The sequence below is a fragment of the Lepidochelys kempii genome, chromosome 2, assembly GCF_965140265.1.
Source record: "Lepidochelys kempii isolate rLepKem1 chromosome 2, rLepKem1.hap2, whole genome shotgun sequence".
NCBI classification, from domain to species: Eukaryota; Metazoa; Chordata; order Testudines; family Cheloniidae; genus Lepidochelys; species Lepidochelys kempii.
In genome coordinates, this window is record NC_133257.1 from 216,877,375 (window position 1) to 216,899,289 (window position 21,915).

General features: G+C 41.0%; 1 protein-coding gene across 1 annotated transcript in view; it reads right to left on the minus strand.

The window, feature by feature from the left end:
* The window catches only part of SCIN (scinderin), a 96,465-nt gene that overhangs the window by 63,802 nt on the left and 10,748 nt on the right, over positions 1 to 21,915 (minus strand). Inside the window, exons 2-3 of the mRNA XM_073333825.1 lie at positions 21,076 to 21,230; positions 18,537 to 18,698 (exon numbers count right to left, since the gene is read on the minus strand). Of these exons, the coding sequence (XP_073189926.1) occupies positions 18,537 to 18,698; positions 21,076 to 21,230 (317 nt within the window). The remainder of the gene's footprint in view (positions 1 to 18,536; positions 18,699 to 21,075; positions 21,231 to 21,915) is intronic.

Consider the following 21,915-nt stretch of genomic DNA (forward strand, 5'->3'; position numbering starts at 1 on the left):
ATTTTATTCAAGAATAATTACTTGGCTTTGTGAATGGAGTAATTACTGTGGAATAAAGCCACTTTTTTTTTTCAGGAATAGTGTCTGCATGGGGAGCTATTCTGAAATAGCTATTGTGGAATAGTTTATTTTGCAACAGCTATGCCAGTCAATTTGATCAGTTTGTAAATAGGGCCTTAGTGCTGGACAGATCTCAAAAGACTTAGAATTTGGTTCTGAGAAGCACCCAGAAGTTTACTTCTTTATCCAAATTTCTTAGATCTGCAGAACCCAACTGGAAATCTTGTAAGAAGTCTCACCTGCAAGATTTTTGGTACTACTATGAATTAGGAGGCAAACCCTACAAAAAAAAATAGTCTAATTATTTCAATACTTCTGGTTGTCTCACAAGAAGCAGAACAATAGAGGTCAAGATAATAAAAAGAGAGAAGTAACCAAGCTTTTGAAACTTCAGTAAAGGTTTATTTTAAGTGAAAGATAAAGGAACTATAATTTTATCCAAACTGTTTTCCCCCAATCTGTTTCTCATGTATGCTCACATTTGAATTTTTTTTCAATGGCTTCCTCAATTCTCAAAGACTTTCTGTGTGCATATATACCTTTTGTTCATATTATATTTCTGCAGAAGTGAAACACTCAAACATATGTTTCAGGCTTACTTTTCATTCTCATCTTGGCTTTTCTCTTTGTTGCTCCCAATTTAGCTGATTTCAAACATCAGTGACACATGCTGGGACCACTGAAGATGTATCAGCAATAAATAAGAGTTTTTTATTTCTCGCAAAATATAGAAGCAGTAAGGAGGAGAAACAAAATATGTTTCCACAAAATTAACTGGAGAGATTAAGGAAGTCTTGTCTTATCATGTGTGCTTTGCAAGTTGAAAGAATCTCTCTCTCCAGCACTTTCATTAAGGTTAAAGTTCATCAGGTTTCTACTATACCACACCTGAGCATTATTCTTTGCACCTTGACTCTCTCTTCTTTAAATAAATATTACCTAGCTGTGTAAAATTCAGTCTTGGAGGATGACTGCAGCTCTAGAAATATATACTACAATATTAACAATACTCACACTGGGCTGTCATTTGCATTTAAAAAAATAAGGCCAAGATTATCAAAAGTGAATAATGATTTAGGGTGCCATCTTAATGCATCTTAAGAGAGTCTGGTTTTCAGCACTTTCTGAAAACCAAGCCCCTTTAAGGCTGAAGTTAGATACCCAAAAATCAAGGTACCTTAAATCACTTTTGAAAAAAATCTTGATCCCAGTTTCCTCCACTGGGATTAACATGGCTGACTGTATTTTGGGTTTTATTTGCATTGGAATTAAACCTGACATGTACGTGGTGAGCCCAGGGAAGGTATTTTTTTCTAAAAGCAAGACACAATGATCTGATCACTCCATATGTTAAATCTGTGGGATGAGCCTCTGTGAGAGGAAATCTCCACAAAGAGATCTCCTTTAGATCCTCTCATATCATCCCATTAGGACAGGCATGATATTTGCAAACCTCCACCCAGCCCAGCCCAAACCATGGCAGATCCTGGAAAATCAGGAGGGTTATGTGTACACTGTAAATTAAACACTCACAGCTGGCCTCTGTCAGCTGACTCTGGCTCACAGGGCTCGGGCTGTATGGTAGTAAAACTGCAGGTGTAGATGTCTACTCTTAGGCTGCAGCCCAGGCTCTAGAAAATTCCCCTGCATAGGGTCCCAGAGCTTGAGTTCCAGCCCAAGTCAGAACATCTACACCAACTTCACAGCCCCGCAAGCAGCTGACACAGGCTAGCCATAAGTGTTTAATTGCAAGGTAGACATACCCTAGGATGCCGGCTCCATCTGCACAGTTTGGGGTGGGGTCAGTGTTCCACAGCAGGCCACTGAGCTACCAGGGCAGGAGACAGCTCCTGCATCTCCCAGGAACAGCCACCTCTTGGGGCTTCAAGCACCAGAACAGTTTCTAACAAGGTACAAGTGGGTGACGCAGGTGCCAAAGCTCAGGGATACACTGAACCGGACTGGCCTGTTGGGACTCGCTGATCTAAAGCGGCAAAGGAAAAATATGGAAAGAGCAGTTTGTGGAGTTGTTCCTCCTACTTTTTCTATGAGGATCTGGCTGAGGACATGGGGAAAAAAAGGAAAAGAAGGATGAAGACAAGTCCCAGGTAGCCCAGACTCTTAAGAATCGGACTGTGTCATTTCACATACATGAGAGTATAATTTGTGAGAGAAACCCTGGGAGGAGTGTGTCCTTATTTATGAGAACATAATTGCAAGGGTTAACATTACATAGGGGTGCATGGCATGGGTAAGGTACAAAAAGGAGTTTAGACCAAGAGTGGCAGAAACCAGAATTGTCATGGGGTGGGGGGGGAAAGAACTAGGATCTCTGGCTTGGCTATCATGTCCAGCTGTTTTTCCACAGCTTGTTGATTGCCAGTGCCAAAGCCACAGGTCCCAATTGTGGATATCAGTGTTAGGGATCGGGATAGAGGTGGTCTGGCCTAATAGTCAGAGCTGGTATCCAGGTAGGGGACAAAGCCAAAGGTCAGCAGCAGAGTCAACTGCCAATTACCAGATCCAGGAGTCAAGCCTGCGTCAGAACCAGGAATCAAAGCTGAGGGTTGGAGCCAGCGTCAGATACCACATCCTCAGCTGCAATAAATCAACATAACTCAGTTGACATCAGTGGAACCTGTCACTTACATCAGGTGAGGATATCGTCCACTGTTTCTACTAGGTTTCAGAGTAGCAGCTGTGTTAGTCTGTATTCGCAAAAAGAAAAGGAGTATTAGTGGCTTTCGGATGCATCCGATGAAGTGAGCTGTAGCTCACGAAAGCTTATGCTCAAATAAATTGGTGAGTCTCTAAGGTGCCACTTGTACTCCTTTTCTTGTTTCTACTAGATTAAATATAAAAATTCCATACTACTTCCCTGAAGAGAATCACCTAAACAACTGAAGTCTTGAAGCACAAAACCAAGTAAATGTTATCCAGGATAGTATACACTTGTGCTTTTAGTCTAATTAGTGTGTACAAAAAATTAAAATATAAATATTAATATAATTTTAATACTATTCCATATGAAGAGCAACTTGTGTGATCCTTTTCAATTTCCATTATTAAAAATCACTATAAGGACACAGTCCACATGATGGACTAGCAGCCTCCAACTTAATTTAAATTGATTTAGTTTAAAAAAAAATTGCAAGAAAGCAAACAAAAACACATAAGTGGGTTTTGCAACAGTCCAGTTTTACAAAAAACAATGTGATTCAATTTGAAGTTTGTGGAAGAAAACAATATGACCATAAAAAAGAGTCAGCCCTAGATTGTCGAGCTTGTCAGTCAATTTTCACATTTTAGAATGTTCTTTGTCAAGTGAGAGGCCCAGGAAGAGGTGAGGGAGTTCACACAGGAAATGAATACATTAGGGACCAAGCTAGTGCAGTAGATCCTCAGGGTTCCTGGGTCTTATTCTTAGCCTTTCAGTGGTTAGCTATGCAACCTTAAGCAAGTTAGAGGACTAAACTGAAATAGAGTGACTGTCAAATGGATGATACACACTGTGCCAATCACACAGGAGTGTTGTGAAAATTAATGTGTGTGTTTTACATTCAAAGTATTTTTTACTATCTCCATCTAAGCAGCAGAATTAGAATACACATTAAAATTTTATGCAATATAAATATTGTTTCAGGTACAGGATATATAATTTCATAGAATTTACTTAAGGCACTATTTTTAGTCTTACTTTACTAGAGTTATTCTGAATTGGAAGGCTGACAAATTAAATATCTATTAGAGTGAAAATAGCCTTCAAATGCTCACTCTTCTCAAAACAGCAACTTAATTCATGAGTAATTCCTATGCTATACCCTGTTTATTTTTCAGAAGTCCCTTTCTGAAATTATATAAACAGTCAGCTTGAGAGGAATCAAAGTGACTATGTATGTTACAGAGCTATGTTATGTTACTGGTATGTACAGTGCTTTATATCCATCTCTATTTTCTTTCAGTGTCCCTGTAGGACAAATTATCTCCTTCCTCACATTGGTAAGCAGCTACTCACATGAGCAATTTCATTGAATTCAAGTCTATGGGACTACTTGTGTGCGTAACTGGTCACCAATGCGTGTATGGAGGTCATATGCTAAAAAATCATGACTGACTTTAAAATCACAATTTGAAAAAAAATAATTGTTGAATTTTTTGTTATTTGCCTTCTGGTTTTCAAGCCTCTAAGGTGAAGTTGGGTTACAGTTTCCATCTTTTCTCCAAAAAGAAAAGGAGTACTTGTGGCACCTTAGAGACTAACCAATTTATTAGAGCATAAGCTTTCGTGAGCTACAGCTCACTTCATCAGATGCATATCGTGGAAACTGCAGCAGACTTTATATATACACAGAGAATATGAACCAATACCTCCTCCCACCCCACTGTCCTGCTGGTAATAGCTTATCTAAAGTGATCATCAGGTGGGCCATGGGGGTGGGGGGGATGTGAGAAAACCTGGATTTGTGCAGGAAATAGCCCAACTTGATTGTCATGCACATTGTGTAAAGAGTTGTCACTTTGGATGGGCTATCACCAGCAGGAGAGTGAATTTGTGTGGGGGGGTGGAGGGTGAGAAAACCTGGATTTGTGCTGGAAATGGCCCACCTGATGATCACTTTAGATAAGCTATTACCAGCAGGACAGTGGGGTGGGAGGAGGTATTGGTTCATATTCTCTGTGTATATATAAAGTCTGCTGCAGTTTCCACAATATGCATCTGATGAAGTGAGCTGTAGCTCACGAAAGCTTATGCTCTAATAAATTGGTTAGTCTCTAAGGTGCCACAAGTACTCCTTTTCTTTTTGCGAATACAGACTAACACGGCTGTTACTCTGAAACCATCTTTTCTCCATAACCATGCGCTGTTCCCTGCACTGTATGTACTGACTGATGGGTGTCTGGACACAAATACTTGCCAACAGACCTTTTCCCCCTTGGAGCTGCAGTGTACAAACTGGCATAGTAACATGTCCACATTTCTAGTGCTCTCTCTGTCCTGCTGCTTGTGTGTGAAGGAAGCATCTAGCGCCTCAGGATAAAACAGTTATTCACCTGTATTGTACCTGTTGTTCTTTCAGATGTGATGCTCACAGAGGTGATGCATGGGAGGGGAGGGGGTAATGCGTGGTCACATGCTCTCGCTGCTGCCCTCACACTGCCCCCCACTACCGGCAGGTACAGGATGCATACATGTATTCCATGTATGTGTGTGTGCCCCCAGTGTCCTGAAGCCAGAGAACTTTGCCTAGCAGTACCTGTAGGGGCAGCACTCATGCCCTATGGCCCTAGCCCCTCTTCTGCGTGTATAAGGGCAGCACTGCCCACATTCCCCTCAGTTCCTCCGCACCAAGAGTAAGGCCCTCAGTGCAGAGGGGATGGAGGGTGGGTTGCAGAATACATGTCAGCATCCCATCTCAAAGAACAAACACGTAAGTAGCCATGTTTTCTTCTTCGAGTAGATGCAGTCATGTATTCCATGTAGAAGACTCACAAGCAGTACTCGCAGGAGGGGCTCAGAGTCTATTTAAACACAGACTGCAGGACTGCCTTCCCAAAGTTTGCATCTGAGCTGGATGTAGTAGTAATAGACAATGGTTTGTAAACATGTGCAGAGGACCAAGTGGCAGCCCTGTAAAATGTCCAATATAGGAACATCATTTAGAGCAGTGGTTTCCAAACTTTTTTTCTGGCAACCCAGTTGAAGAAAGTTCTTGATGCTGGTGACCCAATGGAGCTGGGAATGAGGGGTTTGGGGTGTGGGAGGGGCTCAGGGCTGGGGCAGAGAGTTGGTGTGCGGGGGTGAGGGCTGTGGGGTGGGGCTGAGAATGAGGGGTTTAAGGTGTGGGAGAGGACTCTGGGCTCGGGCCAGGGATGAAGGGTTTGGGGTACAGGAGGGGGCTCTGGGTTTGGGGGGAGCTCAGGGCTGGGGCAGGGGATTGGGGCGTGAGGTTGGGGCCCAGGCTTACCTCGGGCAGCTCCCAGTCAGTGGCGCAGCTGGGGTGCTATGGCAGGCTTCCTACCTGCCCTGCACCGTGGACTGGAAGCGGCCAGCAGCAGGTCTGGGTCCTAGGTGGAGGTGCGCAAGTGGCTCAGCGTGGCTCTTGCCCACAGGCACTGCCCCCCAGCCAATGGAAGTGCAGAGCTGGTGCTTGGGGCAGGGGCAGGGCACGGAGCCCCGTGGCCCCTCCACCTAGGAACTGGACCGGCTGCTACCCACTTCCAGGGCACAAAGCAGTGTCAGAACAGGTAGGCACTAGCCTGCCTTAGCCGGGCAGCACCGCCAACAGGACTTTTAAAGGCCCGGTCTGACCAGAGCCGCTACAACCCAGTGCCTTACATTCTGTGACCCAATACTGTGTCATGATCCACAGTTTGAAAACCACTGATTTAGACAATATTGCCAGGGCCCTTGTAGAAAGAGTTTATGCCCTTTGGGCAGATGCAATCTGAGCTATTTTGTATGCTGTCACAATATAGCACAGAAGGTGCCGAGGACACAATGGAGGATGAAGTGCTAGAAATTCCTGGAAACACCAGAAAATACTGGAAAACTCCTGAACTACTGGAGACTCAGGGACTGAGAGGCAAAGCAGGACTGAAGCCACCTCCTATGCCACTGATGTGGAAACAGTCGGTGCGGGTCCCGATGTCATCACTACTGGACTCAACAGACCCCCCCAAGGCCGAAACGAGAGTCGATGATATGGGCTCTCACTGATCTCAGCAAGGTACTGGTAAGTGTTTAGATGGCCCTGCTCCAACTGCATGTAGGAAGGAGTATGTTGCTGTCAGTACTCCCCATAGAAGATGAGGAAGAGCTACCCGAACCAGGGATTAGTCCTGATTAGTCTTACAGGACTTCTTCCTCACCGCATCAGAGAGAGAATGAATCCTCTTCCTCTTGGGGGAAATAGCAGGGTCCAAATGTGGTGCAGCATCACTTGCCAGTTCCACAGGCGACCGCCAATCACATGAGGGCCTCAGTGCCAAAGCCGGCCGCATGGCCTGCTTCGGAAGGTGCTGCTTCAGCCGTAAGACTCTCAACACTTGTGTCCTCTTTTTGAATGACTTACAGATGGAGCACTATTCCTTAATGTGCCAATCACTGAGACACAACAAGCACCTCTTGTGGGGATCACTACTGGGAATGGCTCCCCCACACGATGGACAATGCTTGAACCCTGGTGAGGACATCACACAAGGCAGCCAACGACTCCAACACTATATGAACACTAAACTAAACCTAAGGTTCTACTAACCAACTATTATCTAGGGGGGCGGGGGGGGGGGAATCTCTCAGAAACCTGAGGCTGAAAACATGAGGTGAAAACACCACACTAAACACCAGATTCGAGCCCTGGGCAGTGAAAAGGAACTGAGGAGGGGGTTGGGGCAGCACTGCTCTTATATAGCCAAAGTAGGGGCTAGAGCCACATGACGTAACCACCTCCCGTACGTGGACGCTAGGCAAAGTTCCCTAGCTTCAGTGAGCTGTGTATGTGTGCACACACCTCCATGAAATACACAGCTGCATCAGCTCAAAGAAGAATTCTCCCTTTTCAACGTATTAGTGTAGAAGGGACAATATAGCGTGGTCTACTGGGTACAATGTGCAACTAGGAATCAGTAGTCCTGGGCTCTTCTTCCGACTGCTAGGGGCATGCTAAGTGACATGAGTTCTCTGCGCCATTTGAAAGAATGATACAACAATACTTACCTGCTCAACAAAAGTGTTCTGAGGATTGATTACTTACAGTTTGCAAAGAACTCTGAGATCTTAAAATGAATGGTGCAAGCAATTATTACTGGAGAGAAATTATAAAAGCACATCCCAGTGCATCCATTTCTGGCTCTGAACTGGGTGAGGAGTTATTAATAACAGTGCAGGCAAAAACACTTGCTCCATTCAGAGGAGGTTTGGTATGAAATTCCGCCCCCACACACACACCCTTCTCCACATACAGTGCACTTTATATTCAATTGGCACCCTGTCCTGATTGAAGGCAAATGAAAATATGTGTCCTGTCCATGTACTATAAAACCCTAGCTGGCCCAAAAAGAGAAAAGCTAAGAAAGCCAAAAACAAGTGCCATAAAAATTCTAATAACTAAAATAATTTCACAGGAAGGGCATTCATGGACTGGTGTACAAAGATTTTGTTCCATAATCTGTTTCTCCAAGTACCTAGTATCTATTGAGCCTATGTTTTACTCTTGATACTGCGCTGATCCCATGCTAATCAGTGATGGATACTTTTTCTCCCCTACAAATGACAGACCACTGAGCACATTACACTCCCCATTTCAGAAGTTTCAGCAGCTGCATGACAACTCGTAGCAAAACAGATACACTGTACTGCATAGAAAAAAACCCATATTGGACACTATCTTTCATGGCTTCTTTAAACTACGCCTTTGAGATTAGAGTTTAAATAAAACAAGCTGTGGAGTATTTGGAGTAAAAACCTGTGTTCATGAAATAAGCAGAATTAACTACTGTGAGAAGTTGATATGGAGGAACTGAATACATTGACTAAATAGTTTTCACTAGCTGCCTTTCCATATAGTCTCTCTGTGGTAAGTACTAGTCCCACATGTCTTGTTCCTTAAATTATAGATTATTCGGAAACCATATGCTAGGCAACTCAGAATTCACATGTTCTGACCACTTAAATAGAAAAGAGAACATTAATGTCTGGCCCTTGTCTTCGAAGTCAGATGCGGTAGTAGAAACAGGCACAAAAAAAAGCCCCAGATACAGACAGCCCCAGACTTTGGGGAAGTTTGGATCCAGATCACATACATACGAAACTGCTGTTCATTCACTTAAGTACAGCAAATTTGGTTTAAATTTTGTTTTCTGTTACACCAATAAAATCCACATTGACTTCAAAGCCCAGGTAATAAAACAAATCACATAAGATTAAGCTAGATGTTGGGTTTTTGGGGGGGTGGGGAGCGGGGTTGGGCAATCAAGGTATGTCTATACTGCAATTAGACATCCATGGAGGGCCTGTGGGACTCAGGCTAAGGGGCTGTTTAACTGCAGTGTAAATTTTTGGGCTCCAGCTGCAGCGCGAGCTCTGGGACCCTTCCACCTCATAGTGTCCTGGAGCCCAGACTCCAGCCCGAGCCCGAACATCTATATTGCAATTAAACAGCTCCTTAGCCTGAGCCTCTTAGCCCAAGTCAGCTGGCATGGGCCAGCCATGGGTTTTTAATTGCTGTGTAGACTTTACTCTCAATTACATGAAGGTTACTGAGGGTAGACTATGTTGCCCTTTGTTTGGGCAAAAGGGCAAGCAAAATATATAAACACAGTTTCAGTCTGTGGAGGGTCTTTTTAAAAACGAGTTTGAAGGAAATTGAAGTGCCTGGATTAGATTATACTGGTACACCGGGAAGAATAATCACAATAAGATATGTAATGGAAGATCACATAAACTGGACCAAGAGGGCATCAACACTATCAGATTTTTGATTATCAAATAAAATGACACTCAGTAACCTGGTATAAAGTGTCATTTGCTGCCTGGTATAAAGCAGGGTTCCTTTCAAAAACTTGAAAGGAAGAAAGAAAGTGTAGAATATTTACATTAATTTTGCAATGTGTTCCACTCCTTCCACCCCCACCTCATCTCACTTCTCTTCATTAGGAAAACAGCTGTGTTCTTACCACATGTTGGCTAGTTTCAGTTAACTAACATGAAGTAAAATTCCAGTGAAGACAAGGTGCTCTGCAGTTTTCACATTTGTCAGCAGGTCAAGGTACACCCCAGACTCCCCCATAGTAACTTGTGTGAAAGCTACAAACTGCCTGGTCTTCTCTTAGGATTTTACCTCAGGCTAACTACAATTCACTAATCTGGTATGGACACAGGGTTTTTTCCCCTCCAAGTGAAAACATACCCTTTTAGTTTGACTGGCTTTTCTCTATTTTCCTCCGGTGTTATTTCCATTTTCTGAGACTCCCCTTCAAGTTGTCTTTTAAAAAAAATTGGTTTAATTCCCCAATCCTTTCTCCTCCCCACCTCCAGTATTTTCTACATTGTTAAATTTAAGCAGGTCAGAGTCCAGGGAGAAATAGCCACATCTCAAAAACCATCACTGCAATTCCCCTCTTGTTGGTAAATCTGCAGCGAAGCCAAAGACTGAATGGGCATGAAACAGAAAAGAACAAAAACTGTAGAGAACTGAAAGTGTGATAAAGAAGGTGGCCAGACAGAAGCCAGGGAGAACATCTGGGGTGAAATCCTGACCCTAAAAAATAAAATGGGAGTCTTGCTATTGACTTCAGTGGATCAGGATTACACTTTTGAGAGGATTGGCCAGGTCTATTGATGTTACAGCCAGTTGGAATATATATGAAGGCTCTGCAGACCTCGACACATGACTCTCAGAGCGTCCGACAAAACACATCCCCCTGTTTGGGACTTCACAGATTCTCTTCTTGTTCATGTAGGCTATGACTTATTAAAAAGTTGAGTTACTTTTTTTGTGTGTGAAAGGGTTCCTAATTTTTAATGTTTTTTGTTTTGTTTTTAAGGTAATGGGAAAGGAAAGTATAGATTTAAGGGGCAATGGCAATTCAAATTGAGCCTCAAGTTTAGGTTTTCTAAAAGCTTGTTTTTACAGAAGTAGAGACCAATAGAAATGGTTCCATATTTTTTTAAGTTTCAATAGAATTAGTTTTAAACCAAAATTCCAGTACCTCACGAAGCATCCAACTCAAACACTGCAACCTCTGGAAATGGAAAGTGAAGATGACTAAATACAAAAGCATAAATTATGTCATTGTTTTTCACTGTCCCAAAGGAGAAAGTGCAAAACCAAACAATCAGCACAAACAGTGAAGAATAATTTGGATTTTACCATTTTGTTATGTCATGTCCTTACACCAGCTTTCCACTAGCTCATCTACACTCTGTCTAGAGAAGGTAAGTATAAATAAATATACTGATACCGCAGAATGCTCTGATTTAGTATGGTTAGTGAGGACTGTTTCGGAAGATTTTCCCCATTTAAATTACTTATTTATTCAGTTAAGCAGTTGAATTGTCAATGCTTATTTTTGTCTAAACTGTTTAATTCTGGGCACTGAGAGAGAAAAATCCTGTCACAAAAAATAGTTAAATCACCTTTTTAAATTCCTTTGAGACCATGATACAACAAACCTTGGAATGATCAAAACTCTGCAAGTTTCAAAGCAAACTCCGTATTCAGTCGGTCAGAATAATGTCTGAGGGACCTAGAGTCCTGTCTATGCTACAATTACAATTGTATGTCTTTTTAACCCATTTATGATACTGCCATCTGATACAGCTGGAACAAATACAGCTGTTAGGAAAAACACGGAATGGAACAATGTGCAAAGTAATGCACATTAGAAAACATAATCCCAACTATCCATACAAAATGATGAGGTCTAAATTAGTTGGTACCACTCAAGAAAGAGATCTTGGAATCATCATGCATAGTTCTCTGAAAACATCTGCTTAATGTGCAGCAACAGAAAAATAGAAAGCTCCTCAAAAAAGCTGACAACGTTAGGAACCATTAGGAAAGAGAGATAATAAGACAGGAAATATCATAATGCTTCTATATAAATCTATGACATGCCTACACCTTGAATATGGTGTGCAGTTCTGGTCACACCATTTTAAAAAAAGATAGAATTGGAAAAAATACAGAGAAGGGCAACAGAAGTGATTAGGGGTATGGAACAGCTTCCACATTAAGAGAGATTAAAAGGACAAACTATTCATCTTAGAAAAATGATACTGAGGGTGGGATATGCTAGAGGTCTATAAAGTCATGAATAGTGTGGAGAAAAAATGTTATTTACCCCTTCACATAATACAAGAACCAGGGATCACTCAATGGAAATTAATAGGCAGCAGGTTTCAAACAAACATAAGGAATTACTTTTTCACCCAAAGCACAGGATGTTGTAAAGGCCTAAAGTATAACTGGGTTTAAAAAAAGAATTAGATAAGTTCATGGAGGATAGGCCCATCAATGGCTATTCTCCAAGATGGTCAAGGATGCAACCCCATGTTCTGGGTGTCCCTAAACCTCTGACTGCTGAGACTGGACGACAAGGGATGGATCACCCAGTAATTGTCCTGTTCTGTTCAGTCCCTCAGAAGCATCTGGCCCTGGCCATTGATGGAAGACAAGATATTGGGCTAGATGGACCATTGGTATGAGCCAGTATGGTCATTCTTATATTCTGGAAATGGCAGTCATGTGTCTCCCATGTGTGTGTTTCTCACAAACAATGCTGCCTAACTATTGTATTTGTGCATTCTGGGAATATCTGTGCCACTATCACTTACTGCTCAGCAAAGGATAAAATACTTGAAGGACATGCCCTCAGAGTGGCACCAGCAGCATGAGAAGCAATGCACTCTTGGATGTCTGACTGCATATAGAGCGGCAGGAAGACAGGCCAACCTAACTGGATACTCTAGCACAGCTAGCAGGTCTGTCTACCCTGCATAACGATCATCAGCTCTGACAATTTTATTGCAACTCACACTATTGGGTGTTTTTTCTTAAAACCCTACCTCCAGGAATCAGGCATTTACATGAGAATCGAAGCTTTCATTAAAAACAAAACAAAACAAAAAGAAACAGTAGGTTTTCTAGATCTCCTGGTATGGAGAAAAGCTGGAACACCTGAGCTCTAATGTGTCAAAAAACTGGAGTGCAAATAAAAGGTTCTCAAAATTTATTATTTTTAATCTCAAGATTTTGTAAAACTGACTCTGAATTTTGAATGCTTGGAGCTAGCCATATTGACACTGCAACAACAAAGTTCTAGGAAACCCAGCCTACGTGACCGACAAGGGAAAACGCTATTAGCTGGCACACTTGCTAAGCAGGTGTTAACTATCATGTAGGGATACAAACCAGGTCTCAGAGTCCGTTAAAATTATGTGGACAGGGCCCAATTTCTTCTCCTGGATTTTTAACCCAAGAACTGCTCTAGCAAGGTCATCTAGACAAATTGAGAGTCGGTGACAAATTGTGGAGAACAAGAACCGTAGGAGAAAAAGGCATGTGGTGAAGGAAATGAGGCTTTTTTTTCTTTTCTTTTTTTGATTACTGGTAGTGTAGTAGGGAATAGAATGAGAGAAGCAGAAGTAGCCCACCATATAAGAAACAGATTTATAAAGGTGAACTCCCATGTGGCAAGATAGGAGGCTGGAAAGCCAGATTTGAGTGTATTTATTCCCACAGCATGGCTAAAAAATAAGTGACTAATATACTGACAGGAACAAGTGGTCCCTTAAATGGTACAAAACATCCTAGAAAAAATAACCCACTCCAACAGGAAGAGAGAGCACAGAAGTAAATAAAATGACGGCACCCAATGCAAAAGTGTGATGGTGAATCATAACTATTAGTGTGGAGCCACTGTCACGCTCTCCCGTCTACTTAATTATTCCAGCCCCGTGAACGGTGGTAGGTATTTTGGCAGGAGAAGCTCTCCCACTGACATAGTACTGTCCACGCCAGCCCTTAGGTCGGTGGAACTTATGTCACACAGGGGGGTGGCTTATTCACACCCCAGAATGACATAACGTATACCAATTTAAGATGTAGCGTGTATATAGCCTTAACTAGGTCTCTGTGCTCTTGATTTTATCATCGTCATGAAGAAGAAATGCAAGAAGCTGAATTTGTGTCTACAATGCAGACGAAAAATCAGCTGATGGCAAAAATAGCAATTGTTATAAAGAAAACAGATTTAAGTAAACAAACAGATAATCCAGATGGATTCTACGGCCCTTTGGAAAAATGGGCAGTCTCTGTTCCCCTTTCAAATAATGCTGGGGTTCATGCTGAGTGTACAAGCAGGAACATAGAGAGGCTTGTGTGGTCACACAGGGTAATAGCTTTATTCAAGATAACCCAGAAGAGACCCACATTGTGGTCCTCTAGCAACTAGAACTTTTACATCTTGCCCTAACTTAATTCTCCACTGGGCAACATATCTTGCCCATCCTATTGATTTCTTAACACTAGGCATTGGTATCAATTTATAGAGGCCTATGCGCAGAGAAAAAATTATCATTCCATGAAGTTATTAGTTCTGACTCAGGGATGGATTATGACATTCTGAGGCCCTAAGCTATGTCAAGTATAAGAGGCCATACCTTTAATAAACTCTTCTCCCCCCCCGCCACAGAAAGGGCATTGAATATATAAACACGAAAGCTTTATATTTGCATATATACACAAAGGCAAAGTTGTAAAAATAGAATAATAATCTTCATTTTCAGCAGCCCTCTCTGGAACAATCACATCATGACAAATAAATTTTAAACAAATTCTTTGAATTGCAAAAGTAAGTAAAGTAGAAGTAAACAATACACTATAAAAAATACAGTAAATAGTACAACGTACTAGAAGAGTTCTCAGGAAATTTTTCTTCTCTGTTGGGCATCTAAATTGTGGAATTCCTTGTCTGAATAGGCAAAGAGACTTTTAGAGGATATCAGATGGCAATAGAGGATACAAGAGGCAATAGAGGATATAGGATGCACATAACCCACAGGCATAAAGCTCAAATATTATGGTAGTTCTACTGATACGAATTATACCCAGATTATAAGCAAACCATCAGAAAATTGTATGCAGGTTGTATTTTTCCAATCAGTTGATTTGTTTTGTTTTTATAGAAGGTTATGCTGAATTACCTAGTATTGGTAATAAAATTAGTAGCAGAAAATTTTTATTGAAACCAGTAAAAAAAAATAATTTTTATATTATATAAATAAAATATAATGTGTTATTTTACCAGGATACCTCTGTGAAAGTTAGTGCTACGTTCTCACAGGGAAACAAGAAAGGATATATAATTTTTTTTACACCATGAATAAAGAAAATTATTCTTCTTTTCATATGAATAAATAAATAAAAAAAACATTTGATTGATTTTGTTAGGGAAATATAAAGTTTATGCAGACTATATAGAAAATATATTTACAAATGTTTATTCTGATTTAATTTTCACTATGAAACAATGAATTGTTGGGATTTTTCTTTTGCCATACTATAAAAATACAATTATGCATATGATATGTGATTTATAAATATATATAAGAATTTTTACATAGCATACTACCTATAATAAAATATTATCTTGCATGCTCCAAACCCGCCAAGCTGAAAATCCCAATCTTTTTCTAGGCAAACATCTCTCTTCATGTTGGCTTCTCTATCCTCTGTCTCTCACAGGACCACTAATTAATCTCAAGTAAACACCTCAGACACAGTGACAATAAGCTATATGCGCAAAAGAGAAAGGAGGAATTTGCCAGTCTTTTTTCTGCTAATCTCTAGACAGGCATTGAGAAAGTGAGAAAAACTATCTTATATTTAAAGCAAATATAATGAATATTATAGCCTTTAATAGCCTATAAATTATATATGCACATGGTGAGCAAGTTATTTCAAACTAAGTACTCAGGATATTTTGATATATATGTATATATTCCTTCACTTATCTCAAAACCCTCTATTTATCCTTTCATCAAAACTCTCTGATATTTACTGTGAAGGTTCCCAAAACTGACAGAGGGAAGCCAACACAAATTTATTCTCCTCAAGATCCACTGGACCCAAGTCCATAAGATGATCACCAGCAAACTCAATCATGTGAAGCATGAATAGTGCATGAAGCAGAAAGCGGCGTACACACTACAATACACAGTTGTACGTTTTTACAGATCAAAAGAAGAACACACTAACATATGAGTGTGAGCTTGGCAGGATTGTTTCACAACACTGCTGTCTCTGACCTCACATTTTTCCCAATTTTATCAGCAGTGAGATTTATTTATTTAAATAAGTTATGAGGGCACGGTCAGAATTTTACCAGTAGCAGCTGGCCAACGAAATGCTGCTTTAGGAGACTGATAGCAGACTTACTCAAAGAAATACGAATTTTACAAGTGCAATTATCATTTCTTCCTCAGCCCTGGCCTCTCGCCAATTAGTGAAGGGTAAGGGTATTTGTGTAGCCAGATGTGCATATTTTTGTCATATTTGAATGAAAATATCTACATTTAGAGCGAATCTTCTTTTTCCCCCACATGTCTCCTTTATTTATCAACAGATTTTGATAAAATTTGAAGTGGAGTCAGTTTTTTAGAGGTCACTCATGTTGAAAGGCCCTAAGATGTCGCTTAGTTCGCTTATACCTTAATCCGGCACTGTTCTGACTGCTAGTTACCTGAAAGTGTGCAGGAGTCTTCTGCATAGTCTTCTAGCAGTCTTCTAGTCTTCTAGATATTTGCTGGAACTTCACGTCTCCTTAGTTTATGTTTCACTGTAATACTGTCCCTTGTTCCAACTAACTTTTTTTGGTAAGCTTTGCTTTCCCTAGAGTTGAGTGTGAAAGATGCAGTACACTCACTGTACACTGTCACAGTATCCCTCATCGTCTGCCTTCTGGCTATCATGATTATATTGGAGAGTATGTTTTACAAAAGCAATAGAAAATGAGCTAGGATGCGATCATTGCATATTTTTTTTTTTTGGTCGCTGGAAATAGCTTTTCTAGCCCTATAATGCACCTGAAGAATCTGGAGGCCAGAAGTCAATAGGAGTTGCCAAGGGCAAGTACCTCACGGGAGGATCAGGCCCTGAGATGACACAGCTATACATACAGCATTTTCCATTCATGTTTATTTGCTCCAATATTCTAATCTGTCAATGGATTATTTTTGGAGGGGGGATTTGGCTCTTCCTGGTGTCTTTTGTCCAATCCCAAGATGCCATTTCCAGATAATAGTGTGGACACTTAACAGTTGGTTGTTTCTTCCATGGCTGGAGGGCACCATCTTGGCAGGAGTGGGAAGCTGTAAAGGCATCACAACCAAAGGCCTCTGGACACTTTCAAATACAAGACAACCAATAAAGACAGCAACATGCCCCAATATCTTCCCCGAGTAAGAAACGGAGGAAACCATACCAAACATAAACCAAACAAGCCCCCCAGATCAGGGCCTATGCTAGCCTCCCCAAAAGGGTCATGTCTATATTACCTAACCCAAGTTGCATACCTGGCAGAGGTATAGGATTCTCTTTCAGAGTAAAGAATCAGTCAGGTTTATAATGCAAGTTTAGACTCAAGAGCAGCTGCTAAGAGGAGAGTCCAGTTATTTTCTTTCATGTGTTCTCATACCTTAACTATGACAGTGTCAGTTATGCGAATAAATTTAAACTGATGACAACTGACGTAGTGTTTAACTAGTATGGATTACATCCCAGGAATTTGTTTTAATATAAAAACATTAAACTACAATTCAGACATTAATTCCATGAAGGCAACATTGTACTAGTGTTTCCAAATCTTATCTGCACAAGCAGACTTCTGTATGGGTATGCAATTATGTAATATAAAGAGAAAGACATCTGCTGTAAATCAGTCTTTTTTTTCACTTGAAAGTCTCAAGATAGAGGACGGTTTCTCATAATTCCCTTCTCCTGTCTCTTCAAAGGATCATGTTTAAAGGTTTAAGAGTAACAGCCGTGTTAGTCTGTATTCACAAAAAGAAAAGGAGTACTTGTGGCACCTTAGCGACTAACCAATTTATTTGAGCATAAGCTTTCGTGAGCTACAGCTTCCGATGCATCCGATGAAATGAGCTGTAGCCCACGAAAGCTTATGCTCAAATAAATTGGTTAGTCTCTAAGGTGCCACAAGTACTCCTTTTCTTTTTGTTTAAAGGTTTAAATATTCTCAACCCTAAATGAACATTGTTTACAAGTGTCTTCTGAATTATAATTGGTCTCAGATTACCTAAACAATTCTACAGCAAGCCTATCATTGTTTAATATATATTGTAAGCTTGTTATGATAGTTATTTTTCAAGTGCATTGTTTGTAGAGGGTAAATGTTAAGGGATAATGAATATTAAGAATTGCATTCAAGGCAAAAACGGTTTCATCATTCCACACAGTGGATTTCAACTCCAATATTTTGCCTCTGATATCAATAGGCATCGTGCACACAGGGAGAGCAGAATACAGGAGACCAAATCCACCATACAGTTTGGAGAATGCCACTTTAAATGTATAACCCTGGCAAGACAGGCAACTCAGAAAGGGACCTGGGTGTCATTGTAGACAACTCAATAAAGACTTAAGTAAAATCCTGCTCACACTGACATCAAGGTCTATACAGCCAAGGTCAGCCTTCCCTGACTGGGTCCTAAATCAGAATCTGCTTATACAAGACTCCGATATCGGTAAAGAAAATAAAACTAATTTTCTAAAGTTAGCCTTTGTGAGTCATTTATCATAGGATCTTCAAATCCTCATGTGACACTACATCAGCTTGGGTCTTTCATTCAGTTCATGGGACTGTGACAAGATTAGTTATACAGTTCATTCTATCATTCAGACCTTAGTAGGGATGTTGCTGTTATTTTTCAAAGCCTTAGTTCTATAAAAACTTACAGTTCCGAGATCAACAATGAAACAGTCTCCTTTGTTGAAACTGGCCCAGCTGAGAGGAACTTCTGTAGCTCTCACTACCCTCCGGCCCTTAATATGCAGAAGCCTCTGTGCACTCAAGTCATTAGTGACTACGTGTTTAAATCCAGATGCAACGCCACCAGCCTAAATATAAAAACAAATATGGAAACTTTGATTAAGTTTGGTTTTCTTTCTACAGCAGTATTGAGAAACCAGACCTCGGACATGTACGAAATGAGAGCTATGTGGCATGCTGCTTGGGATTACCAACACTGACCACAGCCCAGAAGGACAGAGACAGTGGGTCAGATCAACACCTGCACTTCTGTGAACCGGGGGGAATACAGCTGTAATTCAGATACACCAGTGTATGGAACTACCACAGAAGGGATGGGTGTCAACATCATTACACCCCTTCCCCTGTTCCTATGGGGACCCTCTGAATGAGGGAAGCAGAGAATGGCACTGGCTGCTCTCTCCATCGCTATTTCCCACAACCATGTGCGGAAACCCAGCATAAGGTAATGCTGACCAAGACTGTCTGGGCAGAACCCAAGAGGGGAGCCCATAGGGACTAGGAGGAAGTATGGAGGCATATGGCCTCTGCACAGATGACTAGAGATGGGCAACACTCCCTCCTAGCAGGTGAAAAAAATGCAGATTTGGAAACACTGAAATGATCTGAGAGTTCATGTTGGTTTTGCTCAATTGTTTCAAAAGACATCTACAATAATTTTTTTAAAACAAAACATTTGAATTTTTTTATTCAAAATGAGTTTGTTTCAAAATTCCTTTAATTTCATTTTTAAAAAAATCCAGTTAAAAAATGGTCAAAATCGGCTGTTCCGATTTTGTCAAAACAAAACATTTTGTTTGACACAGAACAACCCAACCAGCCATATTTTATTTGAAAAAATTCATTTTCAGTTTGACCGAAATGATTCCCGCCGCCAATTTTCCAGAATTGCCAGCACACCAAAAAATCCATTACTGACACTGCTCTACAAATGACCCTACCCTCCTCCGTTCTCAAGAGATCTCCTGGTTTCAAGATGCTGTTCTGTATGGGAAGGAGAGAATTCCAAGGTAATTCTGTGAGTAATCTCCCTGTCCCTGAAGTGGATGTTTGCCACCTAGGAAGCAATCTGACCCAGGGTGCTGCCCACACAGGGAAAATCCAAAACACTGGTTTGAGCTTTCGTGAATTTAAACGTATTCCCTTGGGATTAAACGGACTTGGCCTATGTGCCTGCACAGGGAAATAAGCACTTGAGACCTCTAACAAGGTGGCCCAGACCCTGGGCTTCAGCACCCATCTACTCCCTTCCTCAAGCAAAATGGTCAAAGAAGGAGGAAGCAAAGGAAGAATTATGACTGAGTTTCGAGCTGTGGAGCTACTCCTGGAGCTGTGTAGTTCACACAACATCCCTTGCTTAGGGTTGTGCCTCAAGGCACAGACTATTTATTTCTCAGCAAGCAGCAGTTGAATTAACAAAACAATATTTTAATCCTTCCAAATGACTAATTAGCTACTGCTGCCCAAGAGAATTTCAGAAGCAGCTGGTATGACAACCTACTGCCGGCAACACCACAGATAATAAGTTATTGCTGTTGGGAAGTAGGCACTAGTACTGGTTGGAATTTTCAACTTTTTGAAATTTCAATGAAAGTTTCATGAAAAATGCATGCTGTTTTTCAGCCAGCTCTACTACACGTACAAAACTCCAATGTAACAGGAGTGGGCAAACCCCTCCATACGGGATGGAAACCAAACTTTTTGAAGCAAAAACCAAAGGAGGTTCCGGGTATCTTCCCCATTTTCTTTTTTACACACTTCCAAACACTGGGTTCTGTATGAGGCCAAAAGCAGAGGTGCCCCAAACCAGTGAGGCAGAGGTCATTCGTCTGGTATTGACAGCTTACCCAGAAGCAGAAAGTACCAAGAATCGCAAGACTGCAGGCTCACATGCGGTTTTACAGCCCCGTTTTGCAATCTTAAGAAATTGAGAGCTTATTTGAACAGAACTGTTGGATCCCATATCACAAGCAGGCATGGGAGGGAGGCACCCTTTTTGTGAGCTTAGACAGAGACCTTCAAATCTTGTCATGTACTCCATGAAACATTTTTTCATGCCTACTTTTTAATTGGGCAGATTCTGCCATTCTTATGTCAAACAATACCTTACACTGAGAATATTCCCACTGAAATAAATGCTACTTGCAGAGAAAGGTACTAGTCTATATGAGTAACCATGATAGAATGTAATCCTATATAGTTATTACAATAGGGAAAGATGGTTCTTTTGAATACCAATAAAAGGTGTCAAGAAATTGTGTTTCTGATTTTTCAAACATTCTAAGTCATTAATTGTGTAAATATGGTTACTTTGTATTAAAGCTAGGTAGAAAGCAGAACATTTTCCAGAATCCAACAAAGATATGTTTTGACCTTTTAGGTGGTGTGAGGGGGAGGGGGAGTTGTGTTTGTTCTGGAGAAACATTTTCATAGCTGACTGTTTACCTTGTACTTAATCCCTCCTTTGAAATATCCAACAAAGTCAGTAGACTCGTATCCTTGAATTTCTCTACTCTGCACAGGTTTCCCACCTAGGTAGTCATCCATCTGAACAGTGAAGATTGCTGCAGCTGTGCTTTCATCCTGGGTGCATTCTTTTCCTGAAAAAAGATAAAATATTACCCTTATGAGCAAGTCATTCTAGTGTAACAAGATGGGTAGCCTGGATTTTTGTTTTCCAAATAGTTTTCCCGGACCCAGTAATCAGATGCGTGATGATATCCTGATGCAACATTCAGCAGAATAACAGTCTATGTTTCGCGAAAATGCACCCAGCCCTTTCGCCTTTTGACCCTTTCAGCAAAAACACAGACACCCTTCAGGACTATTTCGTAGCCACTTGCAGTACTGGCTTTCTACAGAAAACAGGAAGGAGGAGCGTCAAAACAGAACCTCTCTCAATCTTCTTGAGTAACATTCTAGTTTAGTGAGACAAATTCAAGCCTGAAAAATGGCTCTGAAAGCTACTTTTGGCTTTCCAAAATGACTTGTTTTGAGTGTGAGCATGGAAAACGCTTGGGAGGGCCAGGGAGCAGAAAGTAGTTACCTGGGGCAATATTTGAGGTGGGAGGAGGATACCAAGTTTAGCTAAACGTGCTGGTTCCATTTACACTGAATTTGGTGTAAAAAAAAAAAAAGAGTACTTGTGGCACCTTAAAGTACTCCTTTTCTTTTTGCGGATACAGACTAACACGGCTGCTACTCTGAAACCTGACTGGTGTGTTATCTTTTCAGAGAATAGCACACAACAATTCTTACCAAGAAAGTATGACCACATTTATGGTC